A 25,516-nucleotide genomic window follows, 5' to 3' on the forward strand; every position below is an offset into this window, starting at 1 on the left:
GCTTTGGGGGGGCGTGGCTGCTCCCTGCGCTAGCAGATTGGCCCTCAACTCTGTCAATCCTAATCTTGAGGCCCCAAAGTTAGCCGGGAGAGAAGAGGGTGGAATAGGGAGGAAAGCGATCGTGGGGTACGTGTGGTTGCTCAAAGAAGTCTTAAGAGTTTTGCAATCAGCCTCAGCAAGGAGGCCTGGGTAAAAGGAGGGGCCAAGAGGCGTTGGGAACACACCCCGGAGTTCCGGGAATCCCTTTACCAGCTCAGTCTCGGCGGAGGAGCAGAACCTAAAAAGTGACGCCACGCCCCCACAAGGAGAGTTTGCATATTTATGAGGAAACGTCGAGATCTTGGAGGACCTGGCCGTCTAGAGGGACCAGAACGCCTCAGTTCCTAGCGCGTTTCCGTTTCCGCTAGGATATTGGCGGTTGGTGAGCATCATGGCAACCGTGGTAAGTGCTGCGTGGGGAGAGCTGAGGAGTGAATCTGTACTCCCGAGTCTGAGCGGGAAGGATGCCGGGGGCCCGGACCCCTGGGTCTGAGGGAGGAGGGGTTGGGGACCAGGACTCCTGGGTCTGAGGGAGGAGGAGGCTGGGGGTGAAGATTCCTGGGTCTGAGAGAGGAGGGGTTGGGGGCCCCGGCTCCTGCGTCTGAAGGAGGAGGAGGGCGTTGAGGGTCTAGACTCCTGGGGCTGAGGGAGGAGGGGCTGAGGGACTGGACTGCTGGGGCTGAGGGAGGAGCTGGAGGCCCGGACCCCTGGGTCTGAGGGAGGAGGGGTTGGGGACCAGGACTCCTGGGTCTGAGGGAGGAGGAGGCTGGGGGTGAAGATTCCTGGGTCTGAGAGAGGAGGGGTTGGGGGCCCCGGCACCTGCGTCTGAAGGAGGAGGAGGCTGGGGGCCAGGACTCCGGGTCTGAGGAGGAGGAAAGGGGCTGGTATCCTGGAATCCTGGATTCAAGTGGTATTCAAGTCAAGGTCTCGGTGGTCAGATCTGACCGCATGGTGTTATGGGAACTCCAACTTCCAGTCCTCTGGGCGCTGTCAGCAGTCAGTTCTGCAGTCTTTTGCCCTAAAATTTGATGAGGGTTGTAGTATCTTGGGCTTCAAGCCGTTCAGGAGCCTTGGGTTGTTGATGGTATGAATGGCACCTGAGTACCAGGAGGAAGCTCAGGTGGAGACCTGTCCTGTGTGCTTGAGAGTGTGAAGTTGCTTAGCCTTGAGCCACCAGAGTGTTGAGAACCTGGAGGGTGTCCGTGGGGAAGGGGACACGGCTAGGGGTCCAGAGGTTAGGGATCACGTCATGGGACTGTTTGGGCCATTTTCATATTTCAGCACCTCATACTCAGTGCAGATGATTAGTGGCTTATCACTTGAATGTTTGAATGAATGAATGAATGAATGAGCTCTGTAAGGAAGAGACTAGGTACACTGGCCCTGGCATTTGCTTGAGAAACATCTGAATGAAGAAGGGATGTGGTCTTAGCTTGGGGTTGAACTGGGCTTCTGGCTGCTTTGGTTCCCATAGTGACTCTGGTCAGGATGGAGGTGGGGTGGGGGCAATAGTTACTGGTGCAGAGGGAGGGGTGGAATTTGAGCTTGTGGCTGCTAACATGGCAAAGGGGGTGGATAAGGGAGCAGAAGAGAAAAGGTAACAGCCACACTCCCGAGACCTATTTCCTATGGACAGGGATGAAGTATTTGAAGTTTGACGGGATCGTGGGTGCCAAGTTTTAAAATGACCTCTGCTTCCATGGGGTCAATGGAGAGCACAGCATAGGAGAGGCTTCTGGTGAAAAGGAAGGCCTTGTAGGAGGCAGGTCTGTTTGTGTTGGGATTGCTCAGAGTTGGGATTTCTGGATCCATGCCCATTCATTGCTGCAAGGAGGGTCTGATAGGGTGTGTCGTGATGTGTGGGGGTATGTTCTGAGTCTTCTGATAGTGTTTGGGGCCAGTGTCCACTGTTCTTGGTTCCAGCCTTCTATGAACAGAGGGTAAGTGGGAGGGAAGCTTGTGACCATGTGGTGGCCACAGTCTAAACTCCAGAGACAGGAGCCTTCCACTAGGTTGGATGCCTTCCTCTCCTCTCCTGGTGGAAGAAGAGAGACCTGTGGAGGGGGGAAGGGTTGGGAGAAGGTGGCCAAGGGACTGGGTCAGCAGGCTGGCTGCTTAGGCTTTCCTTTCCTTTACTAGAAATTGTGAGGGGCACCTGGTTCAGTCAGTGGAGAGCGGGTGACTCTTGATCTCGGGGACGTGAGTTCGAGCCCCTGTTGGGTGTAGAGATTCCTTAAAGAAATAAACTTTAAAAAGAAAGAAAGAAATTGCTAAATCCTCCAGTGTCAGAAAATAATACAGCCTAGGACCTACCACCCAGATTTTTTTTTTAGCAGCTTTATGGAGATGCGATTCACATACCATACGATTTACCCATTTAAAGTGTACAGTTCAGTGGCTTTTAGTATATTCACAATTGTGCAACTGTCACCTCAATCAATTTTAGGGCATCTTTATCCTCCCAAGAGGGAAGCCCTGTAGCTAGCTCTTGGCCGTTATCCCCCAATTCTCTCATACCCCCAGCCCTAGCCACCACCAGTGTACTTCCTGTCTCTACGAATTCGCTTATCCTGGACATTTCATATCAGTGAAATCACACCATAGGTGACCTCTTGTGCCTGGTTTCTTTCATTGCACATGATGTTTTCAAGGTTCATCCACACTGTAGCATATGTTAGAACTTTCTTTTTATGGCTAAATAATATTCCAAGTGTGGACATACCACCTTTTGTTTATCCATTCATCCGTTGATGGACATTTTGGGTTTTCCCGCCTTTTGGCTTTTGTGAATAATGCTGCTGTGAAAACTCATGCGCATCTTCTGGGGGTTTTAGGATTGTCCCAGGGGGTACTTACTGATCTGTCTCCCCTCTGTGAGAAGAAATGGTGGCTGGCTCCTCTTTTCAGAGAGCTGGGAACACCAGAGGACTCAGTTCCTGCTTGTTGACTCAGCTCAGCACTGCAGTACATCGTTCATCCAGACCCCAAGTGTTGAACCCCAGGTGAACAAGCAGGATGTGGGCTGTGCCCTTCACGGGCCTTCCGTCCCCTGGAGCCGAGAACACTGATCAGACAGTCTCCCTCCTAAATGTGAGATTACACAGGGAGATCCGGCTCGACCTCTCATTCTGTCTGGACATCCAGAGACCCTGGAACGGGTCAGGCTGGGGCAGAGGTCAGGGAGGGTCTCCCTTCCTGAGCGTTGCTTGATCTAATTCAGTGAGGGAGGTGGGGAGAGCAGGATGGACTCTGGGATGAGCGCATGCAAAGGCCCAGTGATAGAGATTCGGGCAGCAGGGCACAGGGGGCTTGGGCAGTCAGGTGTCTGTCCTTCCAGTCATGGAAGTGGGGAGGACTTCTTCCTTCACCAAATAATTCCTGGGCACCAAATAATGTGCTAGGCCCTGGTGACAGAGCTGTCAATGAGACAGACACGGACGGTCCTTGTCTTTCTGGGACTCAGTGTACTGGGGTCAACCAACCAGCATTAGTTGGTGACAAATGAGAAGGGTGGGAGGGACGGATGTTTGGGCTGTTGACCTGCCTTGTGTAGGGAAAAGGAATGGAAAGGACTGTCTCCCAGGACATGGGCGGGAGGGACAGAGGAGGAGTTGGTGAAAACTGAGATAATCTGACTCTTCTCACGTGTCTTCCTCCACTTCCAGTCGGCCACAACAAAGGTCCCAGAGATCCGAGATGTGACGAGGATTGAGCGTATCGGTGAGTGAGCACGACCCAGACCCTGCCTGCCCCCGACAGAGCCAGCCTGCCCAGGAGCCCTGAGAGGGAGCCGGGCTGAGTGCCAGAGCGGGCTCAGATGGCACATGGGGGACCGTGCTGGGCCCCTAACCCCAGGCTGCACTTCTGTTGGCTTGGCTACCCTGGTCAGGCTCCTGGGTGTCCCAGCATTTTGCTTCTTGGAAATCATGAAAGTGGAAGTTTGCTGAGTCCCCGCTGGGGTTGGCTCAGAACTGACTGTCCCATGCCCTCAGCACACACTGTGGCATCAGCTCCCTGTGCGCAGGGACCAGGTCTGGCTCGTTTCTGGCTGTGTCCCTAGCAGGGGCCCCCAACAGAGTAGGTGCTCAACAGATAACCAGTTCGTGACCTGCCAAGTTCTCACGGCCATCCCGAGAGATGGGCATACCGACTGTCATCCCATATTTCAGCCGAGGAAACCAAGACTCAGAGCAGTCAAGCCGCTGGTCCCAGCTCCCACATGGAGTAGGCTGTAAATCCAGGAGCACGAAGCTGGGGTGTAGTGGGCCAGCAGGGTGCAGCCTCCCCAAAGAGCTTTACCTGCATGGGGGAGACTACTTGTTCTTGCGCGTTCCTTCACTCTGTGCCTACGAGTAAAGAGCTTGTGGCTAGGAACATGGGTTCCGGAGCCCCGCTGCTGGCGACCACTTCTTTGCAAGAGGCTAGTTGCTCTCTGCCTCAATGTCCTTATCTGCAAAATGGAGCAAAGGTAGTTCACTTCATCAGTTGATATAAGGTTCCCTAAGGTCAGGCATATAAAGCCGTTAACGGGCAGGGGCCAACACTGTCTCAGCTATCAGAGGGCCAGGCCCTGCTGGAGCTGAGGACCCCGTCGACACTAACTGCACCCAGTACCTGCCCTCAGGTGCTTACGATTTAGTGCTGGGGTCAGCAAATCTTTTCTTAAAGGGCCAGGCAGTAAATCTCTTGTCTGTGGAAAATACTCAGTTCTCCTGTTGTTGCGTGAAAGCAGCTACAGGCAGTATGTAAGGGAATGGGCATGGTGGTGTGCCAATAAAACTTTATTTACAAAAACAAGTTACTGGCCCCCAGGCTATAGTTTGCCCAGCCCCGGTCCAGTGTGAAACACTGAAATCCCGCGTCTTGACCTCTTGCTGGGCTGTGTGGTCTTGGGCAGGGGGCCTGACCTCTCTGGGCTCCCTTCTCGATTTCATGTTGGTGAGGGCCCGAAGAGGATATTGAATCCCAGAAGCACTCTGGGGTGGTAATAGCTAGGACTCTTCTGTTTCTCGGGGTGACATGGAATGAAATAAGAATCTGTGGGGCCCCTGAGGCTATAAACGTAAAGTAATTGTGATCGTTAGCTGTCACGGTTAGATCCTGATCTGATGGTGTGGTTAACCGGGTCTCGATGATTCTGGTCGGCTATGCTGTATTCTAAGAGTAGCTCCAGTTTATTAAGCATGTATCCCGACCAGCCATCCTCCCAGTGAGGTAGAGACTCAGACCTCCCATTTGACCAAGGAGGAAACCAGGGCTGAGAGACGAAGCCCCTTTCCTCAGGTCACACATTATCCCAAGCTGGCTGGTAACTGTGTCTTCTGGTTCTTTCCCCCAACACAGGTGCACACTCTCACATCCGGGGGCTGGGGCTGGACGATGCCTTGGAGCCACGGCAGGTAGAGCTGAGGGCGGTGGGGTGGGAAGGCTGATCCATGGAGGCCTCAGGCACAGGGACCCCAGGGCCCCAGGGAGTGTTAGGGTCTCCCAGACCTTTGGCTACCTATCTATAAGATTGAGCCATGTGTAGAGTTTTATTAGCTTTAAAAAATTGGGGTGGAAAAAGTTTTTTTTAACTTTTTCCTGAAGTCCTAGCCAAGCCAAGAGCATGCCCTTTCATCTCCCCGGCCTGGAGGTGGTGGAAATGGGGTGGCAGCCCAGTAGGAAGTCACCTGGTGTGCTCTCGCCTCCCACCCTACAGGCTTCCCAGGGCATGGTGGGGCAGCTGGCAGCCCGGCGGGCAGCTGGCGTTGTGCTGGAGATGATCCGGGAAGGGAAGATCGCCGGGCGGGCGGTGCTCATTGCTGGCCAGCCAGGCACCGGGAAGACGGCCATCGCCATGGGTAAGAGGCCTCTCGGGGCAGGAGCTCTTCTGGTCTCTGCCAGACAATCCTTACTGTGTAAATCCAGGTTGGGTTCAGCCGCATTTAACAGACAGCCCAAAATGGCAGGGGCATAAGCACTCTGGTTCATTCTCTCACATAGAAGAAATCTGAACATAGACCACTTAGGGCTTGTTGAGGAGTTCTGTAAAGTATTCTGCCTTCCCACCTCAACATTCTCTGTACTAGCTTCCATGTCAGGGCACTTCGTGTTCCAAGAGGGTTGCCTAAGCTCCAGCCTTCCCACCCATAGTCCCAGGTAGAAGGAACGAGAAAAGAGATCTTGCAGTGAGGGTGTACCTCCCTCCCTTTAAAGGTTGCTCCCTTTAAGCAGCTGTGTTGGGACTCCCACACGCTTTTGCTTATATCTTATTGACTAGAACTTAATCATATAGTTACATTCTGCTGCAACATGGTGAGACATTAACACATATTAATGTGTTTTAACGTGGACCATTGCTTTCTTTCTTTTTTTTTTTTTAAGATTTTATTTATTTATTTGACAGAGATAGAGATAGCCAGCGAGAGAGGGAACACAAGCAGGTGGAGTGGGAGAGGAAGAAGCAGGCTCATATCAGGAGCCTGATGTGGGACTCGATCCCACAACGCCAGGATCACGCCCTGAGCCGAAGGCAGATGCTTAACCGCTGTGCCACTCAGGCGCCCGGACCATTGCTTTCTTAATAAAATGGGGTCCTGGGCCAGACACTGGGGGCACTTAGATGAGTAAGACCAAAGCCTTGACTTTAGGGACATCTCAACTACGTGCCTTCCTGAGGAGGGAGAGAGCTGGTTTGACTCGGAGGAGGTATTGCCTGGTGCCAGGCTGTGCCCACCTACCCAGACCACCTCTTCCACAGGCATGGCCCAGGCCCTGGGCCCTGACACCCCTTTCACAGCCATCGCCGGCAGTGAGATCTTCTCGCTGGAGATGAGCAAGACAGAGGCGCTGACACAGGCCTTCCGACGGTCTATCGGCGTTCGCATCAAGTAAGCGCAGGACCCAGTTCAGGGCTGGAGCCAACGCCCAGCGGCCTCAGCATGACCCCTGCCCTGTTGGACTTGTTCGGTGCCCAGGGGCTCATGGGAGTTAGCCATTCTCAAGGGCCCAGACATGGGGCTCTCTGCTCACACCCGTTCTCTGTCCAGGGAGGAGACCGAGATCATCGAAGGGGAGGTGGTGGAGATCCAGATTGACAGGCCGGCGACAGGGACGGTGAGTCTGCTGTGAGCCTAGGCCACCTCCGAATGTGGGGCGGCAGGTCCTCACTGAGATCAGAATCCATGGAATGTTTGAGCTGCAGGTTGGAGCCCTCTGTGCACCTACAGTGGGATCAGTAGATTGCAAGTTTATCCACTTGTGAGCGACACCGTGAGCAGTTAAAACCAAGTGGTGTCATGACAGAGAAGGTCTGGAAGTTTCTCACTGTTAATTCCTTTTTTTTTTTTTTTTTTTTGTGCAAAATGGTGGTTTTATTAAAGCACGGGGACAGGACCTGTGGGCAGAAAGAGCGGCGGCGCTCTCTCACAGCTAATTCTTTTTTTTTTTTTTAAGATTTTATTTATTTATTCGGTAGAGATAGAGACAGCCAGTGAGAGAGGGAACACAAGCAGGGGGAGTGGGAGAGGAAGAAGCAGGCTCATAGCAGAAGAGCCTGATGTGGGGCTCGATCCCATAACGCCGGGATCACGCCCTGAGCCGAAGGCAGACGCTTAACCGTTGTGCCACCCAGGCGCCCCATCTCACAGCTAATTCTTAATGGCTGGGCTTAAGAACCTGTTCTGGGAGATTTTATGAAGCTTAGCACTAAAAGGCATTTCCTATGCAGCTTACACGGTTGTTGAGATTCGCTCCCTTTTTTTTTTTTAAGCTAAGAATTATAACATTCTTGTTGTAAAACAGAACAGATGTAAAGCACGTAAAATAATCGTGTGGTTAGTAAGTTATTATAAAGCAAATCCCCTTAGAACCACCATCAAGATAAAAAAGTAGAGCTTTGCCGGCTCCCGACCCCTGGCGGCCATGCGTCTGCTTCCTGTCTCCGTGGAGTTGCTGGTTCTGGGCGGTTCTTATACACCGGGTCCTGCAGCACGTGACCCACCGAGGCTGGCTTCTCTCACCTGGCACCGTGTTCTCCAGGCTGTGCTTTCTCCGTCTCGCATTCTCTTTTACACGTGAAGTTGTAGTTGCTGGTAACATGCCAAGTAATGGAAAGCTTAAATGTGCTTCAAGCCCGTTGGCCTCATGCCCAGTCACCTTCTGTTCCTGTGTCTTGTCACATGGACACTGTCCCCTTCTTTCACTTGCTTGTCATTCTCAGTGGAAATGGGTTTCAGATGCATAATTACATCGACAATTTAAAAAAAAATGTATTTGTTTATTTGGGAGAGAGAACAAGCAGGGGGAGCGGCAGAGGGAGAGGGAGAAGCAGACGCCCAGCTGAGCAGGGAGCCCGCCGCCGGCCTTGATCCCAGGACCCTGAGATCATGACCCGAGCTGAAGGCAGATGCCCAACCAACTGAGCCACCCACGCGCCCCTCGACTTGCACTTTTAACCCCTGTCCACAGTCTCCTAAATCAGTCCCATCCATCGGCAATTATATTTTGAATTTTAAAAATACGGTAGGAGAATATTTAAACATAGAGAAAGCCATTCCCAAGATAGTTCTTTTATTTTTTTCTTTTAAAGTAAACTCTACCCCCAACGTGGGGCTCGAACTCACAACCCTAAGATCAAGACCTGAGCTGAGATCAAGAGTCAGACACTTAACTGACTGAGCCACCCACGAGCCCCACAAGGTAGTTCTTTCTTTAAGCTTGGTTTTTATGACAGAAGAATTCCATGGATGTATCCTCCCTTTAAAAATGCGAAACCTGGGGCACCTGGCTGGCTCAGTCGATAGAGCGTGTGACTCTTGATCTCCAGGGTCATGAGTTTGAGCCCCACGGTGGGCGTAGAGATTACTTACATAAATAAATAAATAAATTAAATCAATCAATCAATCAATCTTTAAAAAATAACAAAAGATAAAAATGTAAAACCCAAACCATCTTTCCCTCCCTCCCAAATCTCGACCCTTTCTTCCTGCCACCTGTCCCTACAGAAGGGACAACTCACTGGAAACGAGAGAGGTGAATGTGCTGAAAGAGCCTGGAAGATGTTGACTGTGCTTAACCCCTGTGGGAGGGAGTGTGGCGTTTTTGTTTTCTTAGCTGTGTTTAGCCTTTGCTCTGTTTTCTGGGTTTGTGAAGGATAAAAAACACCAGTTACTTGGCTATCGAGTAAGGAGTGTTAGCGTGTGACCCCCATGTCACGGGCCCTCTGGGCCGTGTTGCTGTTCTTAAGACTTTATCTTTTAGGCAGGTGGTGGCCTGTTTGCTCGCTGGGTTTTTAGTAATCGGTTTATGCAGGAGAAATTGACAAACCATGAACTGCACACGTTGAAAGTTTACAGGATGTTAAGGTTCGACACACGTGTGTGCCCGTGAGGCCATCGCCACGGTCCTGACAGTGAACATGTCTGTCAGCCCCTGAAGCATCCCTGTGTCCTGCCCATTTCAGCCGTACTGGGGGGACATCGGGCCTGCTCTGAGCTCCTTGCCTGGCATGTCACCCTTCTCAGGGCTCCAAGGTAGGCAAGCTGACCCTCAAGACCACGGAGATGGAGACCATCTACGACCTGGGCACCAAGATGATTGAGTCCCTGACCAAGGACAAGGTCCAGGCTGGGTAAGTGGCAGGGGGCCACACTGGGTGGCCAAGGTGGGGGATCTTGGGCCCTTTCCTGTCCTCACTCCCGCCCTCCTACCCCCCCCCCCCACCTGCAGGGATGTGATCACCATTGACAAGGCCACGGGCAAGATCTCCAAGCTGGGCCGCTCCTTCACACGCGCTCGCGACTATGACGCCATGGGCTCCCAGGTGGGTCAGGGCTCTGGGGGTCCCCTCGTTCCGGGCACCGGCATGTTTGCATCTCTTCCATCACCCCCATGGCCCAGAGGGTCTGGATCCTCCAGTCACCCCAGCTCCATGTCCCTGGACTTTTTCCCTATACGGTCTAGGACAGCCAGGGCCCTTCAGCTTGGCCATTTGCTCCTGGTTTCTGAGGTCCTCCGGGAACCCCTAGTCCTTCAGTGCTCTTGAATCTCCTAGTGGTGACTACCTCTTGGACCTGGGGTTTCTGGATTCTCAGCTCCATCCCAAGGAGTCCAGAGTCCGATCTCCCCCTACACAGCCCCTTTGAGCCCTCTTTCATGCTCTTCTCCGCCCTTGTCTCTCCCTCCCCTCCCCCGCCCCACCCCATAGACCAAGTTCGTGCAGTGTCCAGACGGAGAACTCCAGAAACGCAAGGAGGTGGTCCACACCGTGTCCCTGCATGAGATTGACGTCATCAACTCCCGCACCCAGGGCTTCCTGGCTCTCTTCTCAGGTGAGGCCCCTCGGATTGGCCCTGCTCCGTACAACCCCCGACACAATCCCCTGATTCATCCCTCCCACTCTGTTGCCATTTGTCCCTCTCTCGGGGGTCTAGCGGGGGCTTGCATGTCCTGCCCTCTCTTCTTCCTGGTTTCTCTGTCTCTGGTCTTCCTCCTCTCTGGGACATTTGGGACTCCCACCCCTTCTGTCCCTTTGCCACTCCAGTCTTGGTCTCTCTTCCCTGTCCCTGGTGTCCCATCTTTCTCTATCTTCCTCCACCCTCCGGCCCTGGGTCCCTGTTTCCTGTCTGACACTCCCTGCGCCACCCCTGCCTCCCTCAGGCGACACAGGGGAGATCAAGTCAGAAGTCCGAGAGCAGATCAATGCCAAGGTGGCTGAGTGGCGTGAGGAGGGCAAAGCAGAGATCATCCCCGGGGTGAGTACTGGGTTCGGCCAGGGCAGGCGGCTTGTGGTGGTGGGAAATGGGAAGAGACAGGCTCGGGTCGTGGGTTTGACACATGCCCCAATGGCTCCCAGGTGCTGTTTATCGACGAGGTCCACATGCTAGACATCGAAAGCTTCTCCTTCCTCAATCGGGCCCTGGAGAGTGACATGGCGCCAGTCCTCATCATGGCCACCAACCGCGGCATCACCCGGTGAGCCAGCTGGTGGCCCCCTCAAAGGCCTCTGGGGAAAATGGGGTGCTCCAGGCGGTGGGTGTAGGCCCAGGGTAAGCAGGGCATGTTTGTTGAGCTCCCTGTTAGGAAGGGTATGGGCTTAGCTGTTGCAACAAGGCTACCCACAAGTACCGGGGCCCAGACGAAAGGATGTGCTTCTCCTTCTCCTAGTCGGGGGCTCAGGGAGGGTAGGCGGGCAGCTCTGCCCCACAAGGAAGCTGAGGGACCATGTTCTTTCTGTCTTTGTTCCTATAGCCCTTGAGGCTGCAGTTCCCAAACTGCGTGCCGAGGCCTCCCAGTGTGCCACAGAACACACACAGTGCTGTGGGATGGTTTGTTTCTGAGGGATGCACGGAGATGTGTGTTGGACACTGCGTAAATCACTGTGCTTACGTCACTTAGCCCTAACCACTTTACAGACCAGAACTTAATATTACTTTTGGCCTAAGAATACCAGGGAAAAATTCCCGAGCCGTGAAGTGCTCAGGTTCTGGTAAAGCTTGGGAACCTCTGCCCTAGGGTGTTGCCAGCACCCCTCGCTCTGTTGTCCCAGCTGGCCGCCTTCTCTGCCGCATCTGTATTTTGGTGAACAGGGAGGAGGAAGTGGGGGGTACATAGCCCCCAGGAGGCTGGGGCCCGGAGGACCACCGTCACCCCTGCAGGGGGCAGATGGGCAGATTGTCCCTGGCTTGTTTCCCCGGTGAACCGCCCAGACCCTTCAGAGGAGCTCGGGAGGTGGATATTGTCTCAGCCCCATGGTACAGACGAGGACAGCGAGGCCCAGTGACGTGCCTCAGGTTACAGGGAGAAGGTGTCAGGGCCAGAGTTGGCTCTCCGAACGAGGATGGGAAGAGCCCGGCTGAGCCCAGGGCGCCTCCCGGGTCCGGCCGCAAACCCAGGTCCCTCCTCATTATCTGCACGGCCTGTGTTTGGGTGTCTGCGTACTGTCACTACCATTGATTTGTAACCCCCCGCCCCCCAAATCAGTACTGCCGACACTCTGGTGCTCCGGCCGCAGACATGTGCGGAGGGGCCACGTGTTTGAGTCGCCCTATACGGCCACTCCAAACTGAGGTCCTACAAGGCGACACCCTGCCTGCCTTCTGGGTTCAGCTCACCTGCTGTAAATGAGTGTCCTTTTCCTGATCTGTTTAGTGCCGCGTTTTATGCTTTTTAGTGGTGATTTCGTGGCTAAAGAGGCCCCTCGCTGTCCCGTGTCCCTAAGCATAGGGCGGGGATGGACACGTCTTCTAGAGAAAGCGTGTGTGTGTTAGACGAGCTTCATTCGGGCCTGACGTAGAGTGCTGCTAGCCGCAAGTTCGAGGGGAGTGGGTCAGTGACATATGTTCAATAGGATGTCTTTTTTTTTTTTTAAGATTTTATTTATTCGACAGAGATAGAGACAGCCAGCGAGAGAGGGAACACAGGCAGGGGGAGTGGGAGAGGAAGAAGCAGGCTCATAGCGGAGGAGCCTGATGTGGGGCTCGATCCCAGAACGCCGGGATCACGCCCTGAGCCGAAGGCAGACGCTTAACCGCTGTGCCACGCAGGCGCCCCGAATAGGCTGTCTTTAAACAGAAACACATAGAACCAGGTTACATGTCAGTCGGTTGACAAAAGTACTGTGAGCAAAGGCTCCCAAGAACCTACTCGAGAAGCGGTGACAGAACCTTCACTGCCGTGAATGTTGAGAATCCACTCCCATCTCCTGGGCCCTGGGCCGGGCCGGGTGCAGCAGGAAGTAGGACCGGCATAGTCGCTTCTCTTTGGAGCTCTGTGTCACGCAGAGGAGGGGGACCTTGATTCTTAATCCCAGATGTAGATACCCAGCTAAAGCCAGCCCAGCTCTGGGGGGGGTGGCTGCGTGCTCGGTGGTGACAGCAGCCCTGAGCTAAAGGTTAAGTGGTATTTGCCCGGTGAGTGGGCCGTGGTGGAGGGGGGCGGTGGGGGATTCCAAGGAGAGGGAGTGGAGAGCCGCGTTCTGGGAGCATCACCCTGACAGCCCTCCCTTCCCCCCCTCCTCCCCAGCATCCGGGGTACCAGCTACCAGAGCCCGCATGGCATCCCCATCGACCTCCTGGACCGCCTGCTCATCGTCTCCACCTCTCCCTACAGTGAGAAGGACACAAAGCAGATTCTCCGCATTCGGTATGGGCAGAGCCGCCTGGCGTTCTGGGGCAGGACGCGGCTGCGGGCCTGAGAGGAAGGGCTGGCCCCCACCGTGTTTGGCAGGTGGGGGCAGCGAGGTCTGAGGGGGAGGGTCGCTGGACCTGCAAGAGGTAGGGCTGGGCATCCAAGCAATGGCCTCCGATCGGGGGTCGGAGAAAGAGCCCTGGCTGGGGAGGGTCTGGGGGCCCAGGCTGCAGGCCCAGCCTATACCTCAGTGGCCCTTCTTGCTCAGCGTTCCATGGCTCTGAGGACATAGACTCCACACATCCCCCAGGATGTCCAGCAGCGCCCAGGGGAAGGGCCGGCCAGGGGCAGGGGGTTCGTTGCAGTCACAGCCTGGCTGACCGCCCCCCCCCCCCCCCCCCCCCCGCCGCCCACAGGTGTGAGGAGGAGGACGTAGAAATGAGTGAGGACGCCTACACAGTGCTGACGCGCATTGGGCTGGAGACGTCCCTGCGCTACGCCATCCAGCTCATCACGGCTGCCAGCCTGGTGTGCCGGAAACGCAAGGTCAGCCAGCCCTGTAAGCCCCCGGGGCCGGCCCGAGCGAGCGAGCGAGTGCCTCGCTCACCACTCCAAGGGCTTGGAGTACGTTGTTGGATTTAGTCCCAGAACAGGGTTTTCAAAGGCCGGTAGCTTGGGTCTGGGGAGTTTATACCTGTATCTCCTGGCCTGACACGTAGCGGGTGCTTTGGAGATGTCCGTCAGCTCTGAGTTAATGCCGTCAAGGTCATCTTCCTGATGAAGAAACCCAGGACTGGAGGGGTTGGGCCCTCAGCCGGGAGGTGGCCAAGGCGGGATTCGAACCCAGGCAGTCCGGCCCCGGAGTCCCCAGCCTGACCCACCTGCCGGAGAGGGGCCCCACTGAGGTCTGGCCATCCCCTGTCAGGGCACGGAAGTGCAGGTAGATGACATCAAACGGGTCTACTCCCTCTTCCTGGACGAGTCGCGCTCCACGCAGTACATGAAGGAGTACCAGGATGCCTTTCTCTTCAACGAGCTCAGTGAGTGTCCCCTGCTGCGCCTGTCCCCAGGGTCACCCACCCCAGAGGGCAGGCGGGTGTCTGATCTGGAGATCTCAGGCCCTGCCCTCTGGGCCACACTGACCACCTGGCCTTCCTTCTCCCCACAGAAGGCGAAACCATGGACACCTCGTGAGCCGATGTCACCCTCTCCCTCTCCCCCCCGCCCCACCTGTTTTCTACTAGAGTTCTGACACTGTAACTTTGTATAAAATGGTTCTGAAGCTGGACCCATTCTCTCTCTCTTTTTTTTTTTTAGAGAGAGTTCATGTGGTGGGGGAGGGGGCACAGAGGAAGAGGGAGAGAGAGAATCTGCAGCAGGCTCCAGGACACCCAGCATGGAGTCCACTATGGGGCACATTCCCACGACCCTGAGATCATGACCTGAGCCGAAATCAAGAGTCAGACACTTAACCGAATGAGCCATCCAGGTGCCCCTGAAACTGGACCCATCGTGAGTGTGTGAGTGTGTGTGTGTGTGTGTGTGTGTACGCGTACATGCACCCTGAGCCTGACAAAAGACAACCTGAGTGCAGTTCGAGAAGCCTTTATTAAGAAGGGAGGAAAGAAGCATCTGCTGGCTCCAGGAGTTGGGGTGTGGGGGGGATCCTTAGAGGAACAGGAGGCCCGGGAGCGGGGGGCGGTCACAGGCCAAGGGTTGGGCTCTGGGACCCCCACAGTCGGAGTTGCTGAGGCGGCAGGGCCCACAGCGACAGCTTAGGGCCACGGGGAAGGAGACCATGGGGTCCACGCCAGGCGGGCATCCAGGGAGCCGGATGGAGGCAAAGCGCAGCTCGTGGTAGGTGCACACCGGCTGGGGCACGGGCGGCAGGGCGGCTGGCAGCACTCGCACCTGTGGGCCAGGAGTGGGGGGTGGGGGGGGCATGGCTATCCTCCTTTGGTCAGGCCCTCCCCTGAGCTCCCCCCACCCCTCACAGGTCGCAGACTCAGGTGTCCAGCAGACCCCCTGTGCTCCCCCTCCCTCCCACGTGCCCAGCTCTGACTCCCAGTTCCCCAGCCCCTGCCCAGGGGGCAGGCCACCCTTCCATCCCCGCTGCCGCTTCCCGTCTGATGTGGGCCCGGCCCTGAGTACCCCCCCTGGTGCTGAGGTGGCAGCACCCGTCCCCCAGCCAGCAGGGCTGGCCCTCGACCGCCCCCCGCAGCTCACCATGCTGGGGCAGTAGCCGGCGCAGATGGTGGTGGTGAAGGTGATACAGACCGGACAGGCTTCGTTCTCGGCAGCCAGGGTGGCGTTGATGGGCCGGCATAGTGGGCGTAGTGGCCCCCTGGATGTCCATGCCCCACCCACGTTCAGCAGCAGCCACAGCAGCAGGCCCTGGGACAAGGCCGGTGTCTCTGGGCCAAGCCAGACCTCTCTACCCTGAGCCCTTACCCTCCCATCCCCCACACAGACACATTCAGGGACACAGCTCCCCTGCCTGGCCTCTTCCATTCGGGACCCATCTGTCCCACTTCGATCCCCTGTCCCAGGACTCAGGAACCCCAGATACTCCCAACACTGCAGATTCCCACCCTCAGGCCCTGCTCCACCTGCTTCCCTCCTGGCAGGAAGCCTGCTGGCCGTCCACACTCTTCTAGAAGGAAGCCTCCTCCATCAGGTCACAGGACTCTCCCTCTTTGTGCCAGCTGTGGCCTGGACAGAGTTGCAAAGTGCCTAGGGGCCCTACAGTCTTACCTGGAGCGTCTCCATGCTCAGTGCCTTCCCTATGATGTTTACCTGGTCTTATACTTGCAGGCTGTGGGGGCGGCAAGGCCACTGCGGGTGACGGCACGATGGGGTAACCTGGACACTAATCTTTCTGGGGGCGAGAAGCAGAAAAGGTCACGGAGGTGTGCAGGAGTGGCTCCGTGGAGTGCCCCTTACCCCCCACTCCCTGAGTGGCTCCCACACAAGAAGCAGGAGACGCCCAAGGTGAAGCTGACTTCACTGACTCAATCCTCAGGTACTAGCGAAGTCGTGTTCCTGGTCATCGGGAATGGGCCACAGGGAGCCCTTGGCCTTGCCCCTGGCTGTATAGCCTCGCCTCTGCGCATCATGCTGGGAGCCAGGGGAAGGCTGAAGGTCGCCCCTTCCAAGGACCCTCGAATGATCAGCTGAGACCTCAGCCCCTCTCCACCTGCCATAGGCTGAAAGCCATTCCCGTGCTACTAACTTCTTCGGAGGGGCGTGGCTTCAATATTGGATTCTGTGCCCAGAGGCCGGGTTCCACCTGCACGCAGTCGTGCCTTCGTTCCACAAGGGATTCAGTGGGGGCCCCATCTCCCCACACTCAGGCCCCCAGAGACGACCCAGCAATGGGCATAGTTTAGGCTATTTAACTCTGTCGTTGACTAAGAAGCTCCGCCTCCTCGGTCGCAGAGGGCGTGACTCGCCCTCGAGCCCACAGCCCCAAATTACCTTTTCCCGGCTCAGCTCCCACCTCCCTCTCCCAACCAGTCAACCCTAAGGTCAAGTGTGGGATTCGCCCAGCCCACGGCCCAGTGGGCGGGTCCTGGCCTCTGTCTCCCTCCCACGTGGCGGGCGGGGTTCCCGGCTTTAGCCCCGCCCAGTGTGCTCCCAGTCACCGCTTTCTCGTCTCGGTCCGCGCCCGGGGGGCGTGTCCAGGGCGGGGCTGGCGCTGCCGGCTCAGATGAGGGCTGGCTTCATGCTGCCGTAGCTGGAGTTCTCAGTGCGGTAGGCGTGCGGCACGCTGTAGATCCCCGACACGGGCTTCCAGTGGGGGCCGCCCCAGGGCAGCTCCAGCGGGCAGAAACGGTCGAGCCGGAGGAGCGGGTGCAGCGGGGGTCTGTAGGACTCCTGAGTCAGAGACAACGCTCCGTGGTGTGGCACGGCTATCGTCACTGGGTGGACGTGGGGCACGCGGATCCCTGGCGGCCGAGAGGGGCCCGGACACGGTGGCCTCTGTGGGTCATGGCCCCAGGCCTGAGGCGTCTTCTCAAAGCTCCAGTAGGTCAGCGAGTCCTTGCGGGGATATCCAGACAACTCCTTCCTGTTGGTGAGGGAGGCAGGAGAGGGAAGGCACAGTTGGTTCCGAGAGACAAGGCTGAGGTTCAGACCTCGCGTTCTGAGGAGCCTGTAGACGTGAACTCCTGCGTTTCGAGGCAAGGGTACATTTGCATGATTCGGGGACCCCTCAGGAAGGATGGGGGCTGCAGACTCCTAGCCTGGATTCCTGGTCCTCGAGGTCCGTAAGGGTCTGGAATCCGGAATTTTCTAATCCTTGGGAAGGAGTATCTGGGAACCAAAGTAGGTCCCGCCCCAGAGCCTTAGGGCCCCGCCCCTGGTCCCGAACCCCTTGGGCAAGCGGCAGGTTTCATATTTCTGGGAGTTGACACTAAGGAAACAGGTAGTGTCTGGGGTCTGAACTTCTGGTTCTTGAGCGTGCAGGAGCTAAAGGCTGAGGCTACTGAGTCGGACACGAGGCAGCCGACACCCGGGTTCGGCGTCCCACCAGCCTATGCTGGGGGCGGTGCCGAGCGAGGACCCAGGCTCACTTCGGGTAGGCCCGGAAGTCCTTGGCCGAGGTGGTCAGATAGAGCTGATGGCGGTCCAAGATGCCCTGGTCAGATACTGTGAAAGGCCGGCCGGCCAGCTCGGGGTTCTTGGTCCAGGGGATTAAAGCCTGAGGAGGACCCGGGGAGGAAGGACGAGCAAGAGGTTTCATACCGCATTCCAGGCCCTGGCTCCCAGACTCAGGATCCCTTTTCCTTCGACCCACCAGCCCTCACACCCGCCCCCAGAATCCGAATCCTTCCTGACCAATCGCAAGTCAGCGCACTTTAGCTTCGCTCCCCAAATCAGAACCCTAATTAGGGTTACTCCAAAATCCAAACACTTGCGGGTCATCGAACACAAAGCCTTCCCAGCTCCGCCCCCAGACTCCTGGCTTCCACCTCCCGCCGCTGGAATTCAAGCTGCACCTCGGGCAACCGTTTCTCTACGCTCCTCTACTCCGGGAAAGCCTAGCCCCGCCTCCCGACCTTGGCTTGGAAAGTTCAAGACCCGCCCCCACGTACCGTGCGCCGCGGAGCCCTGACCCTGGCCTCAGACACCCTCCCAGCCCCGCCCCGGGATTTACTAGTTGTGGCCCCAGCCTCAGCGCTGGGATTTCGGTCTCCAGCCCCCTCCTCCCCCAGACCCTACCTCAGAAGGTCCAAGCTCCACCCCCAGACTCCGTAACCTGATTCCGTCCCAGACCTTTTGGCCAAGACCCCAGGCTCAAAATTCTCCACCCCAGGGTCTCCTAGCCTGGTCCCCAGCTTCAGAGCCCCTCCGACCCCGCCCCAGGCGCTACAAGCTCCGTCCCACGGTGGCAGCGGGTCTTCTCCGCTACCTGGGAAGGGCCTCCGCGAAGGTGCTCGGCAAGCTCCAGGGGCTGGGGCCAGACGTAGAAGGTAGGGCGCTGCTGATCCAAGCCGGGCCAGCCGGTGTACTGCGCCCTCGTCTCACTGCACTGCTGCTTTGTGATCAGCGGGAGGCGCCAGCTGCGGTGTCTGAGCTGCGGGAAGGCGACGCGGGGATCCGACGTGAGGGTGCGCGGTACTCCAGAGCGATCCCCAGTCCTGTCCCCTGCGGACCTCTACGTTCCAGAACCTTACCTTTTCTTCTAAATCCTTGATCCCCACAGTCCGCGTGGGGTCCGAAGGCTCTGGGGCCCTGGGCTGTGCGTAGGGCCCCCCGTGGGTCTTAGGCACGTAAGCCGAGCCAGAGGTTGTCTCCCATCTGCTGATGACCTCGTCAAAATCCCAGATGTGCAAACCCTGCTTTGCGGCAGGGGGCAGGGGCTCCGCGACCGTGGACTGGGGAGAAGGACGTCAGCTGAAAGGATTCAAGTCCGGCCCGCGAGCCCTAATCTCTCCCAGTCGGTCCCCAACCCTTTCCTCCCTCCAGTTCCAGGCATCCAGGTTCCCTGGCCCCTCTTCTTTCAGACCCAGGACTCGGGGACCCTCCTCCTTCAGTCAGAGGGGAGTCCACGCCCCCAATCCCCTTTTCTTCTCAGCAGGTGTCTGGACCCCCAGGCCTCTCCTTCAGACACCGGAGTCTGGGCCCCCAGTCTCCTCCTGGCCAGGAACCTAGGGTCCTCTCACCTGCACATTGGGCGGGGGAAAGGGCACAGACGGGATAATGTGGTGGGCGACACCACTGCTGGTGAGATGCCAGTTGGGCCAGGATCCAGGTACCTCGGTCCCAGAGATTGGGGGCCATGGGGGACCATAGCGCAGAGCTAGGGTCCGACCCGCCATGGTCCCACCCCTGCGGGGTAGCCACGCAGGGGCAGGCTTGTTGTTGCCGTTGCCCTAGGTAACAGAACCCGCCCACCCTGAACTCAGCCAATGGAAGGCCTGCAGGTGTGTGGATGGTTGGATAGAGTGAGAAAGAGACGCAGGCACAGAGAGGGACAGGGACTTTGAGAGAAGGGCACAGAAACTCAGAGAAATGGGGGAGGGGAGTCCCAGAGAGAGAGAGAGAGAGAGAGAAGGGCAGGAAGGGGGAGGAAGAGGGAATAGAAGCTCAGAGGTGTAGGGAATTTTAGAGACACAGAGACCCCAGGTTGGGAGAGACAGAGACCCAGAGGGGGAGGACAGAGACCACCCACCGCATCAGGGAATCCATGAGCAACAGCCCCTTTTCCTACAGGGTCCCAACTCTCTCAGCCCCCTCCTCCCTCTGCCAGGCCTGCCTACCTCAAGGGTAACGATTTCCAGACTTCCCCAGGGCTCTCCCTCCCTCCCTGTGTGCGCTGAAAGAGTCAGTCCGGGGCTTGGGCTTCGTCTGTCCTGCCTGCCTTTGATTTGGTTGAAAACTTCCACCTGGATATGGGGGCGGGTGACGAGGGAGAGACCCACAGACACATACACAGGGAAATACTTAGCAAAAAGAGAGGGGAGGGGGTGTGGAAAGAGCTTTGATGAGAAAGAAACAAGGGCAAGAATGGGTGAGAGACAGTGAATGAGAAACAGAGATAGAGAGCTACTGACCCAGAGACAAGAGACGGAGAGGGGGGTGACAAAAAAGAGAGTGGGAACCACAGACCTAGAAACACAGAGATGTAGAAACAGAGGCAGCTACACCCGGACCAGCCTGGCCACCCCTACCCTTCCCAGGGGCCCAGTCTGTGTTGGTGGGGGATGCGGGATGTCTAGGATCTCAGTCCTTAGCCTAAAGCGGGTTCTAAAAGAATGTGTGTGTGTGTGTGTGTGTGTGTGTGTGCGTGCGCGCGCGCATGTGTTGGCAACAAGCTTAAGGTATGGACTGGTGACACATGAAGGGGTATCGTGAAGGTGTGGGATCTACTCCTGACATCCCTTGTCACTTCCTTGGTTTAAAGACCTTTTGGTCAAGGCCTTTGCCTTCTCAGCTCCCAGTAGCTCATCCCACTGAACCCCTCATTCAGGCCTCTAGGGCCACTTCTCCTTTTGGATTTTCCTGGCACACTCAAAGCCTAGCACTGTCCACATGACCCCTGATCCTAGCCAGGAGTCGGATCTGGTGGTCAGAACTTTATGCCAGGGGCGCCTGGGTGGCACAGCGGTTAAGCGTCTGCCTTCGGCTCAGGGCGTGATCCTGGCGATCCGGGATCGAGCCCCACATCAGGCTCCTCCGCTATGAGCCTGCTTCTTCCTCTCCCACTTCCCCTGCTTGTGTTCCCTCTCTCGCTGGCTGTCTCTCTCTCTGTCGAATAAATAAATAAAATCTTTAAAAAAAAAAAAAAGAACTTTATGCCATACTCAAGCTGGACAATTCTAGGTTCTATTCCTTTCGCAATATGGGGTAAAAGTTGGGACAGAAAAGGAGGTAGAAACCTGACTCCAACTCCCCAGCAGGGTTAAACTCTCAAGCCTCCTGACCTCTTATCATTCAACCTTGCTTGTGCTCCTACTGCGATGGGTAGCTCACTACCTCAAAACAGAACATTCTAAGCCAACACTCACCCCATGTGACCAAGTAAAATTTTTCATTCGAACCCCAGCTCCCAGCTAGTTGCTTATGTGTCCGTTTTGACCCCCCCCCCACTTCTTGACATATCACTTCCTTGTCACTCCCTCCAGGGTGAGCAACATAACCTCTGAGATCAAGTGGTTAGCAACTTAGGAAGCCAAGTTTCCTCTGATGGTTAAATCCACCAGAGTTGATCTGACAAATTGTGTATTTGCGCTGATACACAGTAGACATTCAGAAAATATTGGATATTGTCATCATCATCATTACCCTCAAGTTCATCCAGAAGAACTCCTATTCATCCTTCAAAACCCCATTTGGTTTCACCACCCGTCTTGCATGGATTGAGCTCTCCAACTCAGAAAGCTCTGATATTGTGACCATTTCACAAGTTCCCAAACTGAGGCCTAGAGCAGCCAGGCCAACCTGGAGGTCCCTCAGCATCCAGCTGTCTTCTTCCTCTGTCTGCCCAGTTCCTGAGCATGGGCCTCAGGCCCGACCAGTCCGGCTGAGGAGCGTGCAGACACAGGCAGTGTCAATTCGAATCCATCGCCAGCCTACACGGCCCTGGGCATCAGCAGTCAATGCCCGCACATAGGACTGCTTGGCCTTACACTCAGACACCCAGTGCCTCCGGTCCACACCCCGGCAGCCTCCCCCACCCCCACCAGGGGCACTTTCCTCGGTGGCACTGTCAGCCTTGCAGCGGGTCTCAAAGAAGTACTGGCGGAGGGGGCTGCCTCCAGCCGCAGGAACCTCGCCCAGCACCTCCACCTCACGCCCGCGCAGGTCCACGGCTGTCCGGCGGTCTGTCACCCAGCCACTGACCGCATCACACACAGCCAGCTCTCCCCGGCGACTTGCTGGTGCTGTCTCGCTCACCCCTCGCCGACTGCGGTTGGCAGGGCTGCCTGCTGGCTCCCCAAAGGCCCCGGCCTCCAGCAGGAATAGCAGAGGGGGCCCAGCAGGGGCGCCCCTGGACAGGACTACTCGGGGGGACAGGAGGTCCCACTCAGGGGCTAGAAATGGGGGCAGTGGTAAGGGTGGGGGATGGGGCTCCATTGGGACACTGGGGAGGAGGAAAAGGAGGAGGATGGGGAGGGAGCAGGAGGGGCTGGGGAACATCTCGCTGAGCACCTGAAGATAGAGAGGGAAGCTGGGGTTAGAGATGAGGGTAAAAACTTAGTGGGGGAGTGGGGCAGAGGTTGGGAACTGCAGGGGGTCCTGAATGCCAGAACCATGGGGAGGCCCTTGTTCTAGAACCTTGGATAATGCCCAACTTCTAGATTAATCATAATTATTCTACTACTATTGCTAATAATAGCCAACAAATCAGCAAATGGAGAAATACAGGCTCAGAGAGGTGAGTGACTTATACCACATCACACAGAAGGCAAATGCCAGAAGCAGGTCTTGAGCCCCATCAGAGCAACTCCACCCTGTATCCTACCTCTACTGACAACCCTGAGGGACCCTAAGTCCGCAGGCTAGAGGGGGTTTGAGGTTCCAAAATTCTGAGCAAGGCCATGTTCTAGAACCCTAGCAAGTTCAGCTCAAAAGTGCCACTGAGAAGGCAAGACATTTCCTCTTCTGTGTGGCGCCTCAGTCTCCCTGTCCAAGAAATGAACCGGGGACACACCTGGGTGGCTCAGTAGGTTAAGTGTCTGCCTTCGGCTCAGGTCATGATCCCAGAGTCCTGGGATCAACTTGGGCTCCTTGCTCAGTGGGAAGCCTGCTTCTCCTTCTGCCTGCCACTCCCCCTGCTTGTGTGCGCTCTCTGACAAGTAAATAAATACAATCTTAAGAGAGAAAAAACAAAAAAAAGAAATGAAGCAGGGCCTGGGAGATAGTGGTGAGGGCGTGGATCCTACAGTTTCTCTGCAATATTCTGGAAGTCTGTGGTTCTGGGGAAGTGGTGTGGAGAGAAGTGGGAAGCAGCAGGTGGTTACCAGACCTGTCAGCACCTCCTCCACCTCCAGGCTCCAGTGCTGGGGGCCCCCAGGCTCTGGGGGGCCCCTGTGGGGGACACAGGTGGTCCCCTCTTTCCTGACATCTCAGGAGAGGGAAGGGGCAGCCACCTAGGGGAAGAAGGGAACAGGCAGGTTGTGTGGGCAAGTGGGGGAGGGGACCTGAACACTCCCCTTCCCACTGTTCCTCTTTAAGTGTAGGGTACCCAAGAGTCAAGGCCGCGCCCCCTTCCCAGAGGCCCCTTCCCTGACCAGGTGATGGCTCCTGGCTGGGATGGGAAGCAGATGGGGGAGGTGAGGGGAGAGGCGGGGGTGGGGGGGGAGGGGGCGGGGGGATAGAGGAGGCTGGAAAAGATTACATCCTCCATGGCCCATTCATCTCCCAGACAGGGCGGGGGTGGCGCTGGTCTGGACACCCGGGTCCCTGAGGGCCCACACTCAAGAAGCCCTGGGCCCCTGAGGCTGCTTCCTGGAATGTTCTATCCTCACAGGACAGGCCGGGGCCCGTCCAAGACTTCTACCGCACATACCTGGAGTGGCTGCCTGCCTTGGCTCCGAGATGGGGAAATGGAAAGAAGGGTGTGAAGGGACCCAGCCACGCCGATCCAACCAGGACCAGAAGGCAGCTACCTCCTCCCTCAGACCAGAAGTCCCGGTTCCCGGCCGCCACCTCACTCAGACCCAAAAGTCCTGGTTCCCTGCCTCCTCCTCCTTCAGGAGTCCAGATCTCCAGCTCCCTCCCTCCCATGCTGGAGTCCGGAGTCCGGGCGCCCAGCACCCTCCTCCCGCAGACCGAGGAGTCCAGACCCCCAGCGCCCTCCTCCCTCAGACCTGGGAGCTCTGGAGTTCAGGACTCTCTTCCCCAGGTATCCAGAACTACGTACTCCCAGAGCCCTCCTCCCAAAGATCAAGGCTGAGGGTCTGGTCTCCTGAGACCCCGCTGGGGGTAACCGACTGCGTATCTGGAGCACTTCGCTCCTGCCTCAGTTTCCTCCGCCAAGCCCCGCCCCCGCTGGCCCCGCCCCCGTCCCTCCCTACCCGGGGGCAGGGCGACCCGGACGCCGGAATCCCGGGGGAGGAGGCGCGGAGGCTCTTACCTGGGGCGCCCTCTTCGGCTCCGCGGCTGCCCCTGGCGCGGCGCGGCTCCTCCTCCCGCTCGCTGGCTGCAGGGACGCCCGCTCGCCCGCCGGCTCCTCGCCGCACACTCTCCGGAGGGCCCGGGCGGGGGCGGGGGCGGGGCGGCGCCCGACGGCGGAGGAGGGGCCGGGGGATCCCGCCTTCCACACGCGTGCCGAGACCTCGGAAGCCCGGCCTGGCTCGCTCAGCTGCTGGCCCGCCTCTGCCCCGGGAGGCCAGGCGCCAGCCCCCTCCTGCCTCAGACCCAGGAGTCGGGATCCCCCCAGCCCCCTCCTCTCTCAGACCCAGGAGTCCTCACCCCCAGCCCCCTCCTCCCTCAGACCCAGGAGTCAGGATCCCCCCCAGCCCCCTCCTCTCTCAGACCCAGGAGTCCTCACCCCCAGCCCCCTCCTCTCTCAGACCCAGGAGTCCTCACCCCCAGCCCCCTCCTCCCTCAGACCCAGGAGTCAGGACCCTCCCCAGCCCCCTTCTCCCTCAGACCCAGGAGTCAGAACGCCCCCCCACCTCCCTTCTCACTCAGACCCAGGAGTCCTCACCCCCAGCCCCTCCTCTCTCAGACCCAGGAGTCCTGACCAGCAGCTCCCTCTTTCCTTAGAGCCAGGAGTCTGGGTCTGAGATTTCTTTGCGTTCTTTTGCCAATTAAGTGTCAATCCCTGGGCAGATTCCCACCCTCTGCTCTCATCCCTACTTTCCCAGGAGCTCTAGGCCAGACATTAACCAGCTGGACTTGGGCAGCGATAAGGCCCGAGGCCCAGGGAGACAGTGGATATGGGGGGGTTCTCCCACAGAATCCTCTCTGCTGGAATTTCCTGGGTGGGGACTGGGGAGAGGGTCTGTCCTGAGCTCAGATAAGAGATATTCAAGGTATTATAGGACTCGGAGATAGACAAGGATATGATGTGAGAACACAATGACATGCTCCGAGAAAAAAAATGAATAGTGACAAAGGGAGATGGGAAAGGCACAGAAACGGAGAGAAAGGGGGGTCAAAAACCCAGAGTGAGGACAGACACTTAAGAGAAGGGGACAGAATCCCAGGAGGAGGACAGAGACCCAGTGAGAAGAGAGAGACCCTAAGAGAGACGGAGGTCAGACGGAGTTGGAGTCCCAGGTCCTCCCCCCCTCCCCCGGAGCTATTTCAGGAGGAAAGCTGATACCCATCTTGGGAGGGGCGGGGGTCATCCCATACCCCTCCCTCAGCCTAAATATAGCATGGCAAGGTGGCAAGAAGGGTGTCCCCGGAT

General features: G+C 57.2%; 4 protein-coding genes across 5 annotated transcripts; 1 reads left to right on the forward strand and 3 right to left on the reverse strand.

Annotated features, from left to right (window-relative positions):
- Positions 1-58: 58 nt before the first annotated feature.
- Positions 59-14,437, forward strand: RUVBL2 (RuvB like AAA ATPase 2). The gene is made up of 15 exons (XM_045772266.2): positions 59-442; positions 3,705-3,759; positions 5,383-5,438; positions 5,741-5,882; positions 6,782-6,911; positions 7,071-7,137; positions 9,546-9,652; positions 9,751-9,844; positions 10,229-10,352; positions 10,681-10,775; positions 10,877-10,995; positions 13,045-13,164; positions 13,566-13,695; positions 14,075-14,189; positions 14,318-14,437. The coding sequence occupies exons 1-15, from the start codon at positions 431-433 to the stop codon at positions 14,341-14,343; spliced, it is 1,392 nt and encodes a 463-aa protein (XP_045628222.1). The 5' UTR covers positions 59-430; the 3' UTR covers positions 14,344-14,437.
- A 308-nt stretch (positions 14,438-14,745) lies between these two features.
- Positions 14,746-16,841, reverse strand: LOC123776350 (lutropin subunit beta). 2 transcript variants are annotated; one of them, XM_087870967.1, is made up of 3 exons: positions 15,904-16,841; positions 15,376-15,543; positions 14,746-15,060 (listed from the first exon to the last, which is right to left on the reverse strand). In XM_087870967.1, the coding sequence occupies exons 1-3, from the start codon at positions 15,916-15,918 to the stop codon at positions 14,818-14,820; spliced, it is 426 nt and encodes a 141-aa protein (XP_087727093.1). In that variant the 5' UTR covers positions 15,919-16,841; the 3' UTR covers positions 14,746-14,817. The 2 variants fall into 2 exon arrangements, with proteins under 2 accessions (XP_087727093.1, XP_045628242.1); XM_045772286.2 differs by having other exon boundaries at positions 15,376-16,838.
- SAXO3 (stabilizer of axonemal microtubules 3) lies at positions 16,841-20,780 on the reverse strand. The gene is made up of 5 exons (XM_045772269.2): positions 19,317-20,780; positions 18,828-19,028; positions 18,563-18,727; positions 17,724-17,851; positions 16,841-17,218 (listed from the first exon to the last, which is right to left on the reverse strand). The coding sequence occupies exons 1-5, from the start codon at positions 19,470-19,472 to the stop codon at positions 16,855-16,857; spliced, it is 1,014 nt and encodes a 337-aa protein (XP_045628225.2). The 5' UTR covers positions 19,473-20,780; the 3' UTR covers positions 16,841-16,854.
- Positions 20,781-20,924: 144 nt separating this feature from the next.
- On the reverse strand, positions 20,925-24,564 carry NTF4 (neurotrophin 4). The gene is made up of 3 exons (XM_045772264.2): positions 24,233-24,564; positions 23,123-23,246; positions 20,925-22,305 (listed from the first exon to the last, which is right to left on the reverse strand). Exon 3 carries the CDS (start codon positions 22,291-22,293, stop codon positions 21,658-21,660), a length of 636 nt encoding a protein of 211 aa, XP_045628220.1. The 5' UTR covers positions 22,294-22,305; positions 23,123-23,246; positions 24,233-24,564; the 3' UTR covers positions 20,925-21,657.
- Positions 24,565-25,516: the final 952 nt, after the last annotated feature.

Source organism: Ursus americanus, chromosome 21 (assembly GCF_024610735.1).
Source record: "Ursus americanus isolate L20-20 chromosome 21, mUrsAme1.1.p, whole genome shotgun sequence".
In the NCBI taxonomy this organism is placed as follows: domain Eukaryota; kingdom Metazoa; phylum Chordata; class Mammalia; order Carnivora; family Ursidae; genus Ursus; species Ursus americanus.